Here is a 22618-nt window from a genome sequence, read left to right on the forward strand (position 1 = left end):
TCTATTCCGCATAATTCTTTATCAACGAACCAATTTTTTGACACTCCACTATCACTAACCTAAACTTGAAAAAAAAAAACCCACCATAGTATTTATTTTCTAAGGGTTTCTTAAAAGCTGTACGCACTACGCGGTGCAGCAATGGTTTCTATTTTCAGGAAGGCAAGTAAATTTAAATCTAATACGAAGTATAAACTTACTGATGTGAAATTTCATTAGAAAAGCTTAGTTCACTTCAAGTAGTCTTCCAAATCCCAGTGACTTTATCTTTTACGGTCTACACAACTTTCATGTCCAAATGACAATGACAACTCGCGATGGGAAGAAATGGCATTACACTGACCAAATTCCCCAAGAAGCTGCGTAACACAGTTCAAAATGAGATTAGTTGGGCGGGGGCGAGACTAACAAAAACACACATGCTTTCAAAAACATCGAAAAAAGGAGCAAAAATGTGTTGTGATGCACTGAGGTACACATGCATATCCGGTTTTACCATAATTGGACAAGCCAGAAGAGAATTGAGTCAAATATCATAAAAGCCAACAGTAGCTTGAAGTACCCAAAAAAATGGTCAATTATATACAAAGAAATTCTGAACTTGATTCAATTTTGTAAGCCTACTGCTACAATTTTTCTAAGCTTCATATACTTCCTAATACATCCAACCCCATGTAATGTCTACAGATCTGAAACTCACGTTTGTCACTCCAGTGATAGTGTCTTGCAAGTTCTGAGTCATCTTTATCTCTGTGAAGTGCAGTCATCTCACATAGAGCTCATTTTTGTTCTTTGTTTGCCTCCAGCATTTGCAATTCAGCAAGTCACCAAACATTTCATTAAACCAAAATTCCCCAATCCTCTTGATGCCCAAAGAGAAAGTCGCCTTACTTGTGAATGGGGATTTCTTCTCATTCATGACAAATCCTAATTATCAACCATAAGCATCATCAGATCCAATCCAGATTTTTTTTAGCCTAGAGAATGAAGCAGCACAAGCATTAAAAAGCCTATTGCACAATTAATTGCTTGTAACTCGTGCACCATGTTGCAAAATTTCATTGCTGAACTCATGAACGGATGTACCAGTGCTTCAAAGTTTCAACAAACCATTCAGTCAAGTATTATTTGCGATCCCAATACCATTTAATTTCTACAGTGTGAAAATAGAGTTTCTTTCAAAAAAATAAAAAAAGAACTGAGCTCATTACCTTGTAAACAGCATTATCTCCAATCCTGCCCACTTCTGGATACTGACAAAGGCCTCCCAGAATCATTTGCATTTCTATTTTTAGATTCATTGTACTGGTCTCCCTTCTGTTCAACAGCACCTTTTTGCTTACGCTGCAATTCCTCAGCATGCCTTTTCCAAAGCGCTTCTCTGTCTTTTCTCGGCATTTTTGTATACCTAGGGTCAGATTTCAGAAACTTTTTTGCAGTAGACCAAGAATTAAGAACTGTTTTCCCATCTTCTGTTTCCCTTGTTGCTGCTTCAGGAGTTATTTTCTCCACCAAAAGAGCTCTGAAGTCACATGCACACCTCTGCACACCATAGGCAACATGTTAAACAGGCCGGTGCAAGAGGGGGTGGGGAGGGGGGAGGGGGAGTATGATCGAGCTGGAAATTATATTTTTGAACACCTTATGTGGTATTAAAGAAAGATAAACTTCAATCACAATGTTGTGCAATCGCACAGAAGGAAAACTCCAATTGGCAGTTTGACACATGTAATTCCAGCCTCTGCTTATATTTTACTAGATTATTTTAATGGTAATGTATATAACTACACAGCCCGTGCATCGCACATGCATAAAACTAGTTTGTTAATATATTAGAAACGTAGTTGAACTTCTCCCAGATCCCGAAAAAGAACATGAAATTGCTATATGTATTATGGGAAATATTATTGTCAGAGGACCAACTCAACCAAAAGCTTAAGTGGATGGTTTGAGCCCCAAGATTAGTTTTATACTCTATCACGCCCCCTCACATGAAAGCCCTTTGGGCTTGAAGTGTGGATGTAGCATAGGCCTGCTCATACCCAGCGCGAAATATTCCACTTTGAAAGGAGGGGCGGATGAGATTTGAACCCATGACCTTTGCGTCACGCTGGCTTTGATACCATGCCAGAGGACCAACTCAACCAAAAAACTTAAGCTGATGGCTGGAGCCCCAAGATTAGTTTTATACTCTATCAATTATTTCACTTAAAGCTAAATAAGTTATAGAGAAAATAAAACAGATGCAAAACTACACTTCAGAACAGACGTTCCCAGAGAGAGAGAAGGAAATGCAAATACCTACAAAACTACAACTTCAAAGAAAGAAAAAACATAATAACACTGGAAACAGCAAGTTGGAAATCCCAAAAACAAATACGTGAACTAAATTTCAGCATTTTTTACACCTAAGAATATCACATCAGTAGAGGTAACTTGCATGACCATAAAGCAAAGCAAAGGCCATGAACAATTAAAAGATAGACGGTCATAACTCTCCTGCTGCATACCTCATAAAGCATCTTCACATGTTCTCGAAATAGCCTCTCCAAGTCAGATTCATCCAAATCAGGATTTGATGCACGTCCTTGTGGATCTTTAACAAGTTTAGGTTTTGACTCTGTCCAAGACGCCTAGCAATAGGAGTAGCAGAGAAAAGCAAAAATGAACACGTTATTGATCCAATAAGAGTGCTAGAAACTAAATAGAAACAACTGTAAAGCAAATCCACCATCAAAAGTCAATAAACAAAGTTCAGCAGTCAAAATGGCATTGGTAACTCACGTAAGGTAAAGCACCTACATTAATTCAACAAACAGGTACTTCAGGGTAATAATCTTGAAAACATTATCACAGAATGACCTTTACATTCAAACTCAGTGCACAGTAAGCTTACTATAGATTCAAATTGGTGGCTAGATTATTGCTTTGGTAAAAAGGGGAAAAGAAGGAACATCAATGACAAGAACAAGGAGACTAAAAAACAACGACGATTTAGGATGAGTGGTTGAAAGAGTGGTAAGCTCTTCTACTTCCTGTAGTCCTGGTCATTGTTTGATTTTCGTACAGTCATACCCCTCCACCCCTATAGGCAGTAACTTTGCTGGCACTCCTGACATGAGAGTATAAGACCCCAGCAGGGCCCACCGTGCACCTTCACACACAACATACGCACACAAAGATTAAACAACAGCGATCCACTAATCAAGAATTTACCTGATGACTTTTTATTGTTTCAACTAGTAATGCTAGATATGATGCAACCGCTTCCTTCCTACGAACCTTCGACCGTACTCTTTCCATCTGTTGCTCCTCTCGTTCTTTTCTCTTTCGAAGTTCTCTTTCTCTCTCTTTCAACTTCTCCTGCAATTGTTGTCAAAAGGATATCAAAGTTTTTACATATGTAACAAACAGGAAAATCACACCATCAAATCCAACCATAGCACTCTAACTAGCCAGGAGGTTTACTGTCCTCCAATTCAATAACACATACCTTAAGTAAAAAAAACTCTGAGTTGCAGTTAATTAGGCGGTTCAAGTTACTTCTTTTTTCATTTTAAGGGATTCTTTGTTCAAAGGGAGGTAGACAACTCCAGAATTTCACAATTCATCTTTGTTGAACTTTGAATAGAAGTAATAAATCATAATACTTCCTCCGTTCCATAAAATTACATCATGGTTGACTTTACGCTTCCCAACGCACACTTTGACTTTTAATATCTCGAATTATGTATAAGTAAAAATTATAAAAAAAATTATATTTAGAAAATATATATATCGATACGAATCTAACAAGATCTCACATGACTACAATTTTTCTTAGGTAGGAATCACAAAAATAAACAAAGGTCTGTGTGAATAGTGTAAAAAACAAGATGGAGCGATATTATGGAGCAGAGGAAGTAAAACAATTCTAGAATCCAGATTCACTTTCAAATTTTCAAAAGGAAGATCGTAAACCATGTAAAAATGCAAATTGAGTTTCAGCAGAAGAAAGTAATAGGCTTCTTCCATTAACATCAACAGTAAACACAAAAGTCCCTATTAACTCCCGAGGTGCATATCTTGTGAGGTAATTTAAGGGTCTCAAACTAAGCACAAGACCAAGGAAGGACGGAAAGCTTTGAGATAGTTTTCTACTCTGAAACATCCTTAGGGGAGATGGAACACTGACAGATATTATAACTTAGGGATAACAATTCAATCCTATTCCGACTCGAGACCGACCCGATCCGAAGAAAAAATCAGGTCAAAATCCGCTAAAGAAAAGTCTGAATCCGATTCTAACAAAAAAACTCGGACTCCAAATAGGAGGCGGGTCAGACTCGGATCCTGTTCAGGGTCTGGAAGAGATCAACGTGAGTCCGACTATAATGAGTTCATTCAGCTTTTACATATACGAAGAAAATAAAACCCTATTTGTTAACAATTTCTACACATGATATTCTCTTGCGTCGGAATTACTAATGGTGCTCCCATGGTGTAGCTGATGAGAATTCAAAGAAACATCTCTTTGTCCATATATTCTGCAGATCTGTACTCATGTCTTCCATACTTACAACGTCATTTTTACATTTCAGATCTGAATTTCAGTAAATTCGTTGAGATTGTGATGTAATTGGTATCGACTTTTTTAATTAATTCAGTTACATGTTTTGTTCTTAATTGATAAATTTTGTTAATTGTTCGTTGATTAATACTTCTAGAAAGTTCGGAAAAAAAGAACAAATTTTGCGGACTCGGACCACGATCCGGAGGTCCGACAGTGCGAACGGATCGGATTTGGATGTGGTACATTCGGAGTTAGACTCGGACTCGGAGGCAAATTTTAGGTCTTTTTATTATTCGGGTTTTCGGGTCGGATTCGGATCCTTTAAGGTCTCTGACTGGTCGAATCCGATCCGTGGCCATTCCTACAAAAATCCAGTACCTGTTCCTCCCTTTTTGCCTTTGCTTCCCTCTCCACCTCATCATCTGCAGCCTTTAACTCCGATATGTATGCATTGAATAAAGCCTCTCGCTCTTCATGCTTGACAGCTTTGTATCTACTGTCATCCCGAAGGCCATCCTTCACCTGCAACATTACTTCTTATTAATAAAGCTGCAGGCAAGTTTCTATTAAATCATATAACAAAACCTTTTGAACTGAAATCATTAATCTTTTTCATAGCCTTGCATCATTAAAATTTAGATACTCAACCTCTAACAAGTTTTTGATAGCAAATTTTTTGTCAATGACTACTACTTGGTTACCAGAAAGAAGAAGTTCCCTGATGGTTTCCTTCAAAGCCCTAAAGATACTATTAATATGCATTTTCAAACATCAACAAGAAATGAGACTCTCAAGAGCAGCACAGAAAGATCTAAACGAATGGTACGTTCAGCCTTGGGACTACTACTTGGTTACCAGAAGAAGTTCCCTGATAGTTTCCTTCAAAGCCCTCTGAAGATACCATTAATATACATTTTCAAACATCAACAGGAAATGAGACTCTCAAGATCAGCACAGGAAGATCTATAGGAATGGTACGTTCAGCCTTGGAAATTAAGGGACTACGGTGCTATTTGTTATCCAGTTTCCAGTAGATATTTTAAATATTATCAATAAGAGTTTGGATAAGCATCTGAAGATTAGTTCTACCTATACAGATCCAGTTATGAGTTATTATTGAGTACCTTGACAACTTAACTGGAAAGCGATTATTTCTAATTTCCATAGCTTTGATTTTAGTTGCTTTTTGTAAAACTAAAACTAATCAAAATACCAAGCACGCCTAAGGTTTGAATTTCAGTGTTTTCCATCAAAGTCACAAAAAAGAAATGAAAACACAACACTTAAAAAAATATTCTCAGGAATAGAAATATTCTTTTTAAAATACTTCCGCCGTCCAAGAAAAGTTCGAACACTTATCGGTACCCAGACTTTTGGAGATAATCTGTCCCAAATTCATGTCCCATCAATTGTTCCAACCCCCTCAAGAAAAATAAATAAAATAAACGTTCCCAACTCAAAACAAAATTGGATTCATTTCATTTGTTGTGATGAAATTGGTGACTTGCTGGTTAGGATGAGGACAAACTTTTTAATTGATATTTATGAAAAAATCATTCCCAAATACTCAATAGGTAAACAAACCTCATTTTTCAAAAAAATAAAATAAAATCATTGCACTATAAATGACATTTCTTATGGTGGTAGAGGGTGCGCATGAATCAAAGCATGAATAATTTATTTGTATTAATTGGAACTAATCAAATTTTGTTGAGTTGGGACATTAGATGGGACACAGATTTCGGACAGAGGATCCGGACTCCGAGATAATATGGTAATGTTTGTTATTTTTATTGGAAGGTACATGTGAAAGGAAATAGTGGATCCAAAGAGACAAGTAATAAATTATAAAAAAATACAAAGTCAGAGAGACCATGCCAAAAAGAAAGTGTTTTAGACTAATTCGAGACAGATGGAAAAGAAAATTGTTCTAACTATTCTGGAACATAAAGAGTAATAGCTAATACGAGGCTATACCATATGATTCCCCCTTTATCAACATCTACATCTCCATCATTTCTGACATTAGTAGTACACTAGTACTCACCGAAGCAACAATAATAAACACCATGCCAAAAGCCACACGGTAAAACACTCACCCTTGACCAACGAGAACTTGCAGTTACGTCTCCTCTTTCTCGAAGCATGGATTTGAAATTAGAAACGACAACTGTACGTTCAGCTCGGATTTTTTCCTCTGCGACCCTCTTTAGTGAAAGGACCCTGCAACCAACGAACATAATGTTCAAGTAACAAATGAAAATGAACATGGCACATCACCACCCAGGGTTCCTCCATGAACATAGTTTTATTTTCTACAAGTCTGTGGTTGATTTTAGTTAATTCATACTGTTTTCATTTGGAACATAGTTTTAGGGATTATAAGTTATTTACTTATACAGAGTTGCAGACACAACAGTTAACCAATTCAAAAAAAAAACAAAAAAAAAACAGCTTAGTCATGAAGCAGAAAATCCCTTGCTTCTCTTAGGGGAATCCTCCATAAAAACCTTGGACCTTGCAAACCTTTTTCTCGTGTTTTTTGTTGTTGTTGTGTGTGTGTGTGTGGGGAGGGGGGGGGGGGGGGGGTGTTGTTGAGCTATGGGACTACGGGGTGAAGGGAACATCTCAACTAAGCCTATCACCCGTACCTAACTTACCCAATGACTCTGTTGCCCCCTCCAACCCAAGCTTAAAAGTTAAAAAGAAAACGGAAACTTGGTTAAAATCTATCAATTTATCATGCTTTTGTCACGGTTGAGATCAACATCGCGATAAGCAGCAAAGCACTTCCATTAAACTATAAGCATTGAGGAATGATTTCTTGAATCTGGTTGTCGATATCTATTATCTCCTTTATTCATTGTTCTATATAAAGAATTAAGATGACCATCCAAAATACATACATGAGAAACGGGGTAAATATATTTACGAATAATAATGTGCTCGTACCTCTCATTGAGAAAAACTTCTCGATCCTTGCGCTCTAAGGCCTCAAATCGCTGATCATGGCCCCATCTCTTCCTAAATGTATGATAAGTAGTAGTATGATCAATATCCTGCAAAAAAATAGAAAAAAATATTAAAATTAAAAACTCCAAGTAAGCAAACTTCATGCAGGAAGATCAAATCAACAACCAAAGAATCCCTCGATTCCCTCCTTTATAAATAAAAGGGGGAGTGGTTCTCGGCGGTAATTACAGCACAAGTCAAGCCAAACCACCTCCTTTGCTTCTTCTAACAATTGCTTGAAACCCTCAACTGCAGCCTTTTGAGCAGCTCTCTTTTCTTTACGTTCCGCTTCAGCTCGTGTTCGAACATAATGTTCGAATAACGATCTACGCTCGGCATAAGTAGGAATTTCCTGCATATGGAGGATAAAACAGGTTTTACGGCAAGGCAGACAAAAAGAAGATACAGAATGGGAATTTATGGATTTTAAAAGCAGGGACAACCGGCAGAAGCATTTACAGATAACTCATAACTCCAATTATAAATATCACTCAGGCTAAGAATCTCTGCAACAAGGACATCAGCAGCAAACGTAGACATGGACAATCTTAGGATAACATTTACAGTGAATTAAAGGAGTGGCTTAAATGGGATTTTTTCTTTTCATTTTTGTGGTCCGGAACTCCTCCAAAAAGAAGAAATAAATCAGCAAAACAAAATTGGATGGATCTAGAATTCTTATTTGCTGGCTCATGAGTCATGATATCCAGCAGTACTTTTACTGGAAGTTCAAAGAACCTTCTCTGCTGCTAATCCAATTTCTTATCGGTTGACAGGTTTTTCACTTTTCCTTCGTTGACATGAGAAAAAAGAGATTTTCAAAAGAAAAGAGAGTACGAATAATACAAGCTCTCCTCAAGAGTTAAAAAAAAAGTAAAAGAAAAGAAAGCAACTAAAGACTCAAAGAACCTAGGACTTATATTTTAAAAAAAATCTCAAATAAGCACATAGTAAAACCTTGACTTCAATTCTCAAACTAACTCCAATTTTTCTTCCTTCAACAAGTCCAAGTAACAGGCCATAGTTATCTCCTCGTTAAGTGCTTAATATTCATTTCCCTTGTCCTCTTAAAAAAAATTGATTGGCGTTAGACACGCCACCAAAGGAGAAAGTAGCCCACATATAAAAAGGGAAAATAGCAAAAAGAATAGAAAAATAACATGATTTCATACAATATGAATATAATTTATCTTCATAATTACATTTTGAAGATATATAATAAAACACCATAAGAAAAGTCAGCAGGCTGCAGCAAAATAGGAAACAAACATGGGAAACGCTATTCAGCAGACAGATTTATCTGATTAGACCTGGTTAAGGAAGACCCTTTCCAGAGCACTGGATCCTCAATATAGAACATTCCAAATCTTGAATTGAACGAACCTTGAAGCGTGGATCAAACACGATCTTCGGTAACTCTTTATCCCACTTTGAGAAAGGTGCCACTCCACGTTCTTTAAGCATATCCTGAAATTCCAGAGCAATAAATAATATTAAAGCAAGCGAAAGATACCAAGTTTTACTCCAAAACAAATAAAGCAAGTCAATACCAAATGTTTACTTACACCAAACTGCAATAAATAGGTACACAGGCAACTAAAAGAGACTTTGGAATCAATCCGAATTACATAAAGCCGGTTCTGCAGACTTCTGCTTGAAGAAAACATTGAGCTTCTCTTCTGAAAAGGTCTAACTAAGCCACAACTAATATAAAGATGTCAAGAAACTCTTCACCACTATTAATGAAAAACAATAAAATAAAATTTATAGGACTCCCTCCTAGCAAAAAGTTTCAAATGATGTGATTAACCCAGCTTTAAGTAGAGGTGTTTCTGTCGCAAGGACTAAAATCAAATATCCCATCCAAAGAAAAGAACAAGAAATTTAACAAATAGTCCAAAAATAATTTTGGAGCTATGAGCCTAAGAGAACCAGTGAACATCAGTCATACACTCATACGGCATACTAGTTGCACATTCAGATAAAGAAAAATCTAATCCAAGTGATTGATTTTAAAGGAATAAAACAACTTGAAGAGGACAAGGAGTCTCAGTTCCGAAAAAGAAGGTAAGCTCACTGTTGCTTGTCAGTTTAAAACTTTAAAATACAACTATTGTTCCTATCCAAAATAATAGACCATATAGCTGTTTTAAATCGTTGCAAATAATAAGCCACTTTCTAAATTTAGTAAATTTTATTTGAATTTCCGCAATTGAACTTAACGATACCCTAAGCCCCTATAAGAATTCAAAAGAAAAATTACATAGATAAGTTGAAGATTGAAGATAAAATTTAGATAATGAAGAAAAGTAATGATACTTTTAGGCTATAAGTATTTAGCTACTGAGCTATATTCCTTAATAAAGACCCCCAAAGCAAATGTGGCCTATAATTCAGAAAAGCACAGAATACCATCAGTTAATAACCAAAACAATAATTACCCATCTTATCTAAATGGGGCATTTAAAAGAAATATATGATCTTTCAAAATGGGTAAACTGTGTAAGGGTTAAAGTATGAATGTCTACACGTATATCATAACTCTCATTCTAAAATAAATTACTCCGTACTAAATTAGAAAGTGGCATTCACAGCAGTGAGGTTCTACCTAAAGAACCAAACAGATATAATAGAAACCCGAAGAGACCAGGCGGCAAGAGCCAGTAAGCTTGACTATTCTTAATATTAAACCCTAATCTAATAACATAGCTTCCCACTGGAAAAAAAAATTTAAAAAAAAATATCCATACGTGCAGACTGCCAGATCAAGTGCATCCTTTACAGATACATCATCAAAAATAAAACCAGAATAATCTCCTCTTCAACAATCAAGTTCAAAATGCAAAAGTAAGTGCAACTTATATGCAGAAAAAGATTTATTTGGATCCAAATACATAGCCTGTCCTTAATGAAAGAAAGGGGAAGCTTTAACTAGCTTCATAGCTTGCAAGTATAATAAGATATGCAAGAAAATGCATCAGATAAATTTCCCCCTCCACCACAATGAAAATAAACTACAATCTACACTTTGGAGCTCCATACGTGTGTGGGTGTTGGGGGGGTGGGGATGAATAAGGGAGTAACAAGCTTGTAATATTTGGAGGGTGGGGTTGTGGGAGAAAAATCTGGGACTCTGGGAGTAATCTATTCCCTGGGGTAAACCATTCCCCTAGCCCCCTGTAGGGTAACAATCTCCAGTGTAACATTTCTACCTCTTTCTCATCTCAACCATTTTCCTATACCTTGCTTGATGTTCCACTACCATCATCTTTGCTGGCAATTCTCCGGCAAGATTCCAGCAAAACTTCCTTCGTCTAGCTCCCCAATTCAAAAGGAATTTTCACTCACCACTCTTTTTTGTTTTGCTGACTTGCCATCACGGGAAACACTTTCTCATCCCCGCAATTTGTCGACATGTATCCTCTCTCTCTCTCTCTCTCTTCTTCTGCAGATATACAAAATTTTGAGAGGAGATAGGGAAAACTTGCTCCTATTATCTTAGTTTTTTCAAATTCCATGTATGATGATGTCACCAACATCCGTAGCCACCGGTTTTGGTGGTGGTTGCCACCAGCTGTTGTACCACCATAGATGGTGGTGCTTCGTAGCAATGACTGTAGATGAAGAAAGAGAATCGCCGGAGAAATTTTGAAGTTCGTTTGGGGAAGGTATAGATTACTCAAGTGCCAAACCTTTAGAAAGAAACGACTACCCCATAAACAATTTACTCGTCTCATCAACTCCCTCGTAGGTTCCCCCTTAAAATGGGTTCCCAATCAGGGCAAGCCCTGAAAGTAAATTTTAGTTAGGGACTCTGGGTAACAGACTAACAGTTAACTTAATTAAGGTCGTACGATTAAATTTAAGGGAAAAAAAAAACTTTACTGCAAAGAAAAAGAAAAGGCAAGAAGTGGCGGACAGGAAAATCCACCAAAACTCAAGGCAAAACATAAAAGAACACCAATCTCGCATACATCAGAAATGGTACACGTTAGGGAAAACCCCATGAGTGAGAGCCCAAAGAGATTACTTAACTCTCACCTATAAAGTACCAAAGAAGACTCCCGGCAACATAAATTATTCATGAGCCCCCCCGTCTTGTTCCCAGGTATACTTGGGCATACCCAAGGGTTCTTTTTACTCATATGATCAGTTTTAGATAGATTTTATAATCATTCTCTCCATCCAAAGCACCCACAATTTGGCAAACAGAGCATGAAGCATTCCAGACAAAATCTTTTGCCCCTTTCTCTTTCCTAACCCCTAGTATATTTTTTATGACCCTTAAGATTAAAATCCAATGAATCCTAACACCACCAAATAACATACGCCAAAGAAACATAGTCATGTGACAATACAACAGCAAATGATTCACTGAATACTCACTAGCATGGCAAAATGTCCAGACGTGGGATTCAGTCTTGAGCCACAAGGCCCACAATACTCACAAGTAACAACTATATGCACAATGTCACACTTGCAACGAGTCCAACGACTGTGTACCCCGTGCTACATCACAGGAATACTACAACAAAGTATTAACACAAATAAACCAAAATTAAAAAGAAATAGAACGACACCTTGAACTGAGCTATGCGCTCCTCCTTGGTTGGTCCACTATCTTCATCCTCCGAATCTGATGACAAGTCAGATATATTGCCATCTCCTTCACCATCTCTTGGCTTATCCTTGCTTCCTTCACTCTGTAAGCCCTTAGCTGTAGGGTCAACTGTTTTAGACCCATTAACTTCTAACAATGCTGATCCTGACGAAATAGTTGAGAAAGAGGTAACCTGAGCTCCCGATTCATGAAGCTTTTTTTTAATCAAATCAAGGGCAGAAGATGATCCTGGAGCACCAGAGGCTCTAAGGGCTATAGCATCACGACCACCTGTATTGAGAGCAGGGGCACTTATACTAGTAGGACCAGATCCTTTTTCATGTAATTCGTTGGAATTTGGTACTGACATTGAATTTTCTTTTGCATTGTCATTTTCCTGCTTTTTTCTCAACTCAGTTACCTCTGGTGGTACTTGCCAGCTGCTAGTCTGATAAAGGAAAACATTAGAGTGGTGAGAATATACATCGAATAACTAACATGACACAACATATTATAGTTCAAGACAACAGCAATTCAAAAACTATTAAAAGCTATGAAAAAGGGGCAGACAAATGGAACAACATGTAAATCAAACAATGTTTTGGAAAAGCATATGGGATAACCTTCAAGATATTATTCATACAAGGAAAGTTCAATTAAAAAATGTACGGGTATTCTCCCCCCCCCCCCCCCCCCCCCCCGACCCGACCAAAGGAGTATTTTAGCAAAAGGGTAACCATGCAAGATAAGATATCCATCTTGGGATCTAAATCTTCTGCATCACAACACAGTAACTTGTGACTGAATGCACCTCATTTCGAAGTAATAGTACCTCATTTTTGGTGTTATAATAGTACTTTTTTCCATCATTGGTGGAGACCAGTGCCCAATCAGTGCCATTCACCTTCTCCCTGCACAGAAGATAATAATGAAATCAATCAAAGTGATAATGAAACCTAATCACAGGGATTCAAGCAAACTATTTATAACAGGAATGAGAAACAAAGTAAAGGATGGGCAAAAGAAAAAGTACCCCGGAGTTTGTGGGTTCTTTAAGGGAGGGGGGATAAGTATATATGGGCACCACGGGAGTGCTTGTAAATAAGGACAGCTAGGATCAAAAAATATCATGTCCTAAATCACATACAAGTATCTAAAACCAAAATACTTATTCATAGACTCACGCCCTCAAATTACAGAATTAAGAATGGCCTTATCTACCTAATTAAGGAAGGAAAACAGATGCTTATGCTTAAGAGCTTGCCCCAATTATACAAGAACCTCCATAATAGAACTTATATGATTGGCATAACAAAGCTGCCCTTCTTCTCCCACCACGTATATCACCAAATAGACAAAGAGATCTCTACCACAAATAGAACTTATTTTTAAAAGGCACGAGTTGTACCGAGGCGCGAAGGGTCCTAGAGCCTAGAAGCAATTCGAAGGCATCAGAGCCTAAGTGCACAAAATTATTCGGGGGTCGGATAACATAAACCATCATAAGGAACGTGAAGCAAGAAAAGTACAAGGTTATGTTGAAGAAGTGAAAAACACACAAAATTGAGCAAGTGAAGGTAATGAGGCACGAAAAACAGGGAACAAGAAAACAAGGTCGGTTTTTAAAAAAATATATAAATTCAAAAAAGGAAACTACTCAAAACAGAAGGAGGGGGGGGGGGGGGGGGAGTCATGTTGAGTGGTCGGCAAATATTATCTCCCTCCAATACACCCTATCTAACGCCATATTTTCCTCAATCCCCAATAAACTCATATCACTCTCAATAACCTATTCCAAGTTTGCTTTGGTCTTCCCCTACCCCTCACAATTCTATAAGTTGCCACTCTTCAAACCTTCTAACCGACGCATTATTTGGTCTCCATCTTACATGGCCGGCCAAACCACCTTAGTCGATACTCCCTCATCTTGTTCCCTATCGGTGTAACCCCTACTTCCTTCCTAATCCCCTCATTCCTTAACCAATCCACCCTTGACTTGTTTTTTTTGGAAGGAAATAAAAATTATGCCCACTGTTAAAAAATATTGTTGCTATAAAATAAATTAATAAGTGCACCAAATGTCTAATACTACCTCCGGTTCATAATGTTCTTTACGGTTACTATTTGCACAAATATTAAGACACATGAGATAAAGTGGTAAAAAGGTGAGTGAGTGTAAGAAAAAATGAATAAAGTAAGAGAAAGTATGTAAAAAGGTGGGTGGGTATAAGAAAAATGAATAAAGTAAGAAAGAGCAAGTGGAAAGATGTAAATTTTGTGGGGATGAAGGGTAAAATGGTAAATTTTCATGTTCAAATATAGTATAAAGCACAAAGTAAAGAACATTATGAAACGGACTAAAACATAAAGTGTAAAGATCATTTCGAAACGGAAGTAGTGGTATTTGATCACTATTAATCCATAAATGCAACAAAATAACATATTTTGCTATTGTATTTACTGTAAGGGATGCATAAAGTAATGAAAAGTGAATAAAAAAAAACACTAAGAGTAAGAAGTACTAGAAATAAAAGCACTAAGAGTTAAAATATTTTTAAAAAAAGGGAACAAAAGAACGTGAAGTCTATATCAGATTATCAGCTACAGTACACAGAGTTGTGTCACATAAAAGACATCATATGTAATGTCTCACTGGTGCCTGACACCTGTTCACTTAGCTTGCTGACAAAAGAAAGAAAAAAGGTTAAAATGTGTCACTGTTCACTCTCCTACATGGGGCAGGGGGGGAGGGAGAACTGAAGAAATCACATGACCCCTTCTTAAAAACAAAGTCGCTCTTTTCTGGGAAAACCGCACACATCAGCACAAAACGCGCATGTACCTGCTCAAAGTGACCCGAGGCACGCGCTTCACTGCACCTCTTGTAGAATTGTAGGTCTCCGCCTAGGTATGCTAAGGCGTGATGACGTGCTTAAGCTTGTCTTACGCCTAGACACGTTTTTTAAAAGTTAACTGTATCGGCATTAGCATTACTCTATTGCTATTAGAAAACTCCCTCCAAATTCCAAAGTAAGGCTAAGGGTTTACATAGGCAGTTTTACCTTTACAATGATTGAGGGAATTTTGGACTGAGCCACTAACCAAAACACAATGATAAGAGTGATATTTCACAAAATAACAAGCATAGAGTAGTAGATTCTAATGAGCAATTTTCATCAAGTTCAATGCAAATCAAAGCCAAAGAACATTGACTTTAGCTCAATTCAAAATGGATAAAGCATGACTAACATTTATTGTCAAAAAGATACTTGATCTAGTTTTACACCTTCATTTAGGCATAAATAACCACTATTTCTTTTTAGAATTCGTCTAAAAGTGAGTTTGACAAGTTAACATTAATAATAATCTTTCAGAGTCTAGGAAAGATGTTGACAAAGAATCAAAGCCATCAAACAAATCAGGCAGCCATGGAGGGCCTGGAAACAAGACAACTACTATAGATTGGAGCAAATGATATGATACAACCTAATGAAAACTACTCACCATGCAACAGGAGTAGGTTGTGTAATTGCTTTTGCAGGCTGCATCCAGAATTGAACCAAAAAGAACAGGAGAGAAAATATCATCAGTAACCTTCATACTCAACTGAGAAGTTTAACATTAAGATTCATACAGAACAAAGTTGATTGAATTACCAGCACAAGAGACCTACTCCAACGTACCTTCTTTTTTTAAGTACTCAAACATGCTTATCATTTTCTTTCAATAGATAAATTATATGGTAAATATATTCTGGGATTGCCAAAGAGTTTGTTGGAGCAAATTAGTGACCTGTCCTGACCTTTTTACAGTAAGTTTGCCTCCAAAATGGGGGACAAACCCATACTTTGGTGGACAAATTCTAAATATAAACCAGTATATGAAGGATTGAGATTGACAAGAAACAATAGGTTGCCCATAAATTCAACATGTGACAACAACTACATGAATCTCTACCAGTACAAAAGAAGCTCCGAGTCCTCTGACCAACTTCTATTCTAGCTAACCTAGCATAGCGTCTCCTATATGAATTTCTTTTCACAAGAAAAAGAAATTAGAAGATATAGGAAGTAAGCAGACCAGATGTCCAATTAAGAATTGCCTACAAACATAAAATTCCGAACCTATACACAACATTGACAGCACCAGGAATGCCCTGCAAGCACAGGATGAAACATAGAACGGAAAATTGGTCTATCACGGTGAAATTTCTAAGAAGCAGAGCTACAGATATTCTTTGTCTCCGACCGACTATAATACCTGAAGAATTTCCATAGACATTGATTGTCAGAAGATGTTTCTCCCCTAGCCCCTTAAGTCTACCAAATTTCACATACAAAACACAACTCTGCAAGTGTTCCCTAACAAAATCAGCTAACAAAACCCACTCCAAGACGCCTTAAAATGAAAATACCAAACAAATCTGGCTATACTGAACCGCAAACACAACACATTTACCATATGAAAAAAGTACCTTCCAATAAGAGGCAGATTTATGGAAAGGGTGAGAGTTTGGACTTGTCCATGATTTTTTAAAGACGAGCATACAAGTACCAGTCTCCAGAAAATTTGGACAAAGAAAATGACATAAGAATACCAACAAGATTTTCTTTCTATACAAGAGTACCCGACAAATATGTAGATAACCAATTTCCAATCACAAATCTCTAATAACAAGGAATATATGAAGGAATGTTGTCATTGATGGAAGACATGACGAGAGGATGTAGACTAAGAAAAATAATAGGAAAAAGTTGCTCCGCTGCCAAACCTCTGCAGATTTAATATTTTAAATTTGCTGCAGATCCGCTTTGTGGGGTACTGAGGAAGTGAGGAGTGAATAAGAGGGCATTGACGCATCAGCTATAATGGCAATTTTGAGGTGAATGTGGTTGAAGCGGAACTCTTGTGTCTCTTCAAGAGTAAATCATGAAGATTTGTTCTGGAATCAAACAAAGTAGAGAGTAGCTTGTTTATCTTCATTATTGGCCAAGGCAGCTAACAGTTATTCGATTGGGGAGACCCAAAGGTATGGATTGCTTGAAGGTTTATTTCTTAGTTGAGAACAGCTTCTCCTCTGTGTACTTTATTGCATCTACTAGCACAAACTCTTTCCTTAACCAAAAAATTCTGAAAAAATAAAAGTGACCAACACAAGAGAAGTAGACAGACTGGAAATAAAAAGTTGCAAGGTCTGGTAGTGTATTAAAACTATCACAATGTTTCTTGTGACTTAGTGCTTTGTGCCAAAGGGAAATAAGTTCTCAAGTGCCAGAGCCATTTATCCACAAACAGAATCTTTTAAAACACTACCTAATGAAAACAAAACCTCCCTCCTATTTCAGTTGCACAGAAGGTCCCAACTAATGACGTGATACCTCCTATTCTCCCCACCAAACAAAGGAAGTTTTTCATGATTTACTTAAGCCTTTCGGACATATATACACAATTCTAATGATATTTAATAAGGGATGGGTAACTAAAAACTTCAATAATAAAGTTATACAACCTCCTAAAATAAGCCCAATTCATTCATCCAATCTTTTAGACACACTCTCAAATAAAGGATCCCAAAGTGTGCATTCAAGAATACACCCCTAAGGAAATCCCTAAAAAGAGGAAGCTTATGTAACACACCCAACCAAAAAGATTCTCCAATCAATAACACAAGAGTAGAAGTTGACCCCTTTGACAATAACCTTGCTCCAAACTAATTTAAAATTCAGAGCACAGAACAATTTAATATTCTGACTACAACAACAACAACAAAGCCTTAGTCCCAAAATGATTTGGGGTCGGCTAACATGAATCGTCGTAGGAGATCGTCATTGTCAACAATCAAACCAGAAAAGAGCAGGAAGTAAAAAGAAAAAAAACAAAGAAGAGAAAGTGAAATTAATGAAAGTAGGATAAGAGAAAATGTATATATATATATATAATAGAAGAAATATTGTAAGAGATAATAAAAATAAGTAAAATTTAAAATAAATGAATAAGTAAAATAAGTGCATTTCAAAATAGCATGTGAAATTAAAAAAATTGAAAGAATTTTAAAAATAAAATAAAAGTAAAATAAAAATAAAAATACAAATAAAGAGAATCAGAAACATTGAAGTTGTGTAAGTCAAATGAAGTCATCAATGTATATTCTCTCCCTCCACTCTGTCCTATCCAACGCCATATTTTCCTCAATCCCAAGAAAGCTCATATCGTGCTCAATCACCTAAAAATATTCTGACTACATATTTTTAAAATACTTCAAAAGAAACAAAATGTAATTACTCCAAGCAGCAAATCAGTGGGACAACTTATTCATGCTCTAACGATGACTATGTTCCTCAAACCCAAACATCTGACTACTCAAACATCCACCATTTCAGTCAACACAAAAGGTGTAGGGCCTCGTAACCTCACACAACTCTCAACCATCTTCCAGACACCTGCTAAACAACACCAATTCAATATTCTAACTTCCTACACGTGTGAAAGAAATAAAAGAAATAAACTCCGAGTGGCAAATCATTGGATTCATCATTCACAAAAAGATCTCACAATGATCATGTTGCACAAATCATAACAGCATACAACTCATACTATCCATTCAACACACAAAGGGTAGACCCACCTAGCCTCAAACCTCTCAGCGATCTCCTAGGACAAACATTCAACAAAACCAAGGAAGCCAACACCAACCTCCTCCATACTAAAATCAAAGCCTAACCATACATATCCAATATAAGAAATTTCAGGTTTCTCCATCATATGCCTTCTAAAAGCCAACATCAAAAATAACACTTCCTTCACTCTCCTGCCATCTACTGCCACCAAAATCAAATAACACCCTGAAAGTCTGAAACAATCATCTATGGGAAAGCTAATGCCAACAAAACACCACGAGTTACATGTATTATGGATATGACACCATACTTTAAATAAATCAATGAAGGGTGGGATAGGACATGACTATGCATGAAATATAGCACCGCCATCAGAGTCTCTAACATCTATCTAGCCCTGTCAAAGGATTATTTCCTTTTGGTGCCTCTCTAGCCAAGAACACTTTTGAACATATAGATTTCATACTGTCATTTGTGGATGCAATTTTAACAAATTCCATTGTCTGTGGATTGCTTCACGTTTGAATGCATCCTCAATCATTGAAGAAATGCTTGGATAGCTATCATGTTAGGAAAAGGAGAGGAGGGAAGGCGTGTGCTTGCATTTTCTTTTCCATATCTTTCCAACATAAGAGATTTGTTTATTATAAAGGGAAATGAAAATGGATGCATCCTGGCTTTTCCTCCCTCACCAAAGTCGTATCCAAAGAAGGGAAAAGGTATACCTCACGTTCTCTTCCCTCCCTTTCCCTCCAAAGAGTCCAAACTCCCCTATCCAGTAAGTTTTGACAAACTTCTGAACAGAAACAATCACCATGTACAAACTACTCTACAAAGACCCTTACATGCTAATCAATGTTCACGAAAAGAAAACAGCTGCAGAGTACAGTAGAAAAGAAAAAACATAACTGTTCAGTGAACTATGTCCACAATTTGTTAAAGTACCTCTCCTTTGAAAGCAGAAGGTTTTTCATACGTTGATTCCCCAGTTATAGCATTGTAATAATATAAAGCCCCGGTTTCAGTTCTATGTGCACTCCATGCATCCAAGTGATCATTCTGAACATAATTACCATTTGTACCAGCATCAGAAGTCTGCTTACTGTTAACTGCACAAGCCAAAGCAATTTTCTTACAAAAATGAAAGTTAAGCTACACATGTTAGTGCACCAATACTTAAAATAATAAAGACAAACCAGTCCCAGGAGATGGTACTTCGGATTGCATCATTGAACTATGGGCCATCTGAATAACAGAAGAAGAGACGGAAGATGGGCGCATACCACCAAGATTATTAACAGGTGTAATACCGGGAGGCTGAGCATCTGGGACGGGAACAGAAGGAAGAGACACACCACGTGCAGCCAAACCAAAGGGGCCAGGAAAAGCAGGAGGATATGGTAAAAATGGGGGCCTCAGTCCACCCATTTGTGGGGGCTGCAACCAAATTGGTTGAGGTGAAGCACCAGTACTAGGCATAGATGCATACAGAGGATATACTTGTGGTTGAAAAGCTGGATTTGATGGAAGCGGAACCACTGGCGATCTTAATACTGCAGGTGCAAAAGAACCCATTACTGCGGAAGAGACTGAAGGGCTGGAGGACAGTACAGTTGAACCTGCTTGCCCTGGCAAGCCAGGAATCACTGATCCAGCAGGAAACCCAGAGTGCAATGTAAATGACGGGGAACCAGAAATTGGTGTTGCCACTTGACTGACATTAGACGCAGCAGATACAGGTGTCTCGGAACTTGAAGAAGCTTGTACAGGTGACAAACCAGATGAAGATGTTGGACTTGCTTCTTTTAGGACACCAGTTGCAGCAGTCTGCAATCAATAAAGCAAGAAGTCAAGAACCTTTCAGAACATACATCAAAATGCAGTTCCTAATTCTGAAAAACATAGAGGAACTACGAAAGGTGTTTGGTATCAGATGAAGATATTGAACTTTGACTTTCACCAGCTTCTAAAAAGTGTCACATGCACTTCTCTTCTTCTAAATGACATGTCCAAAGGTATCCAACTTTTGTTTTAAATTCTATGGTTTTGATCGCATCATGAATCAAATCACTCTCTCTTAGAATATACCAAGGGTCATATACCAAGGGCTTTTCTGAGGCAACACCCTTTTTCTCTTGTCAAGGGGATAAGTGAATTTCTCAAAAAACATAGTGATTAGTCTGGTATCTGAAAAAATGAGTATGGAAGGGATCAAAGTATTATACGCAAACACAGCAGATGGGCCACTACACTCCAGTCATCCCCCATCAAACAAGGAAAAACTATAACAGAGCCCAAGGTATTAAATAAAGCCAAAAAGATAAGTGATGTATACGCCTAAGGAAGACCGGCATGATTTCCAAGGCCAGTAGGGAAAATGTTTTAAAGGAATATCGAGTACTAAATAAAACACAAATCCTTCCACGCTAACAATCTATCATTCACCAACCAAATTCATGGCAGCTACTCAGTTCATAAGTACCTTATGTAGACAAACATGAACTTATGCAGGACATTTATTCTAATACAGTTCACCTTGCTATATGGTAATTCGTAATCAGGCACACGCCTATATCTTCTTATTCCCACTAAATCAAGATAGCTAAGATACCACTCTAAAATTCAACTTAACAAACTAAGGACTACTAGAGAAAACCTATTCACAGCCAATTCAACAAAATAGAAAAAGCAAAAGGTAGAAAAACTTCGTACGGGTGTGGAAACCTCCTGCTTGGACCCCGACTGATAATTTGCACTATAAGTAAAGTTAGTAGCAGCTGATGATTCTCTTTGTGGGATTGGCACTGGTGGTGGCATCATCTGTGAAGCGGCATTTCCAGGAACGAACTGCGCCACTGGAGGACGCACGGGCTGCTGAGGAATCGCCCCAGGAGGTAAAGAGTTGTTGACCACTTCCGAATACCCCATTAACAATAATAAAGCTGGAAAAAAAAAACTTCAATCACGAATTTGCAAATTCAGTAGCAACGGAAAGTTATATTCTTGAATCGAGAATTCAAACTAAATCCTACGGAGTAAAATCATAAACAATGTTTAGCACGTGATTCAAGTCATCAAAAATGCAGAAAGAATGAAATAACAATAATTGCTTCTCCAAAGAAAAATTACGCAAATATAATCACTAAAACAAATTCCTTAAAAATTTGCGGAAGAATTACAAGGATGAACTCACCTAAATTGGCGATGGCAGTGTTGAATTCGCCTTAATTCGCAGAATTAGTGCAAATGGAGAGAGATTAATAAGTTAGGGTTTTGGGAGGAATTTCGATTAAAAAGGACAGAGAGAGGAGTTGGGGGATGTGGGAAGCCGAGCAAGGGAGCGCATCAGTGAAGACGACGATGGGGGTTTCGACAATTTGCTAACAAATGAAGCACACTGCCCACCGTAAATTAGGTAATTACTAGTGTTGAAGCTCGTGCGATGCACGAGTTTTTCAATGTGTTCTTAATATTTAAAATGTTTATGTAGAGCAACATCAGCACCAAGTTAAGACTTAAAATCTTGAAAAGCTAAGACTCAACTTAAGACTCAATGTGTGAGTTAAATAATTAAAAACTTAAGATATTGTTTATTTTAGATGTTTTAAATGAGTTTGAGGGGTGAAGATCTAAATTTGGATGAGTTTGGAGAAGTCTTTACAAAATTTAATTAATTAAATATTAGTGGAAAGCTGACATGGCATATGAGAAAAGTCTTAAGATAACATTCCATTGATGTTGCTCTTAGCCATTCATAGGAAAACCGAGTTATGAAATTGTTAGTTCAATAATGGTAAAACTCGAGTTAGTTATTCATGTATTCTGTTTAATGCAAGT

At 37.2% G+C, this 22618-nt stretch overlaps 1 protein-coding gene across 2 annotated transcripts; it reads right to left on the minus strand.

Annotated features, from left to right (window-relative positions):
- Positions 1-513: 513 nt before the first annotated feature.
- Positions 514-22202, minus strand: LOC110787925 (pre-mRNA-processing protein 40C). 2 transcript variants are annotated; one of them, XM_056837434.1, is made up of 16 exons: positions 21975-22202; positions 21494-21723; positions 19978-20608; positions 19727-19890; positions 15669-15706; positions 12997-13075; positions 12145-12612; positions 8948-9031; positions 7776-7916; positions 7505-7611; positions 6652-6775; positions 4931-5074; positions 3217-3363; positions 2511-2633; positions 1212-1542; positions 514-927 (listed from the first exon to the last, which is right to left on the minus strand). In XM_056837434.1, exons 2-15 carry the CDS (start codon positions 21707-21709, stop codon positions 1225-1227), a joined length of 2784 nt encoding a protein of 927 aa, XP_056693412.1. In that variant the 5' UTR covers positions 21710-21723; positions 21975-22202; the 3' UTR covers positions 514-927; positions 1212-1224. The 2 variants fall into 2 exon arrangements, with proteins under 2 accessions (XP_056693412.1, XP_021848249.1); XM_021992557.2 differs by having other exon boundaries at positions 21961-22202.
- Positions 22203-22618: the final 416 nt, after the last annotated feature.

This window comes from Spinacia oleracea, chromosome 2, assembly GCF_020520425.1.
Source record: "Spinacia oleracea cultivar Varoflay chromosome 2, BTI_SOV_V1, whole genome shotgun sequence".
Taxonomy (NCBI): Eukaryota; Viridiplantae; Streptophyta; class Magnoliopsida; order Caryophyllales; family Amaranthaceae; genus Spinacia; species Spinacia oleracea.

What these genes read in the sequence shown, in the direction of transcription:
- LOC110787925 (XM_056837434.1), bottom strand. Translation starts at nt 21,709, where the DNA reads ATGGGGTATTCGGAAGTGGTCAACAACTCTTTACCTCCTGGGGCGATT. An exon ending in TGTTAGAAGAAGCAAAGGAG is followed by an intron (nt 7,612 to 7,775) that starts GTGGTTTGGCTT and finishes ATTTTTTTGCAG; the next exon opens with GATATTGATCATACTACTAC. An exon ending in CAAGTTCTCGTTGGTCAAGG is followed by an intron (nt 5,075 to 6,651) that starts GTGAGTGTTTTA and finishes GTAATGTTGCAG; the next exon opens with GTGAAGGATGGCCTTCGGGA.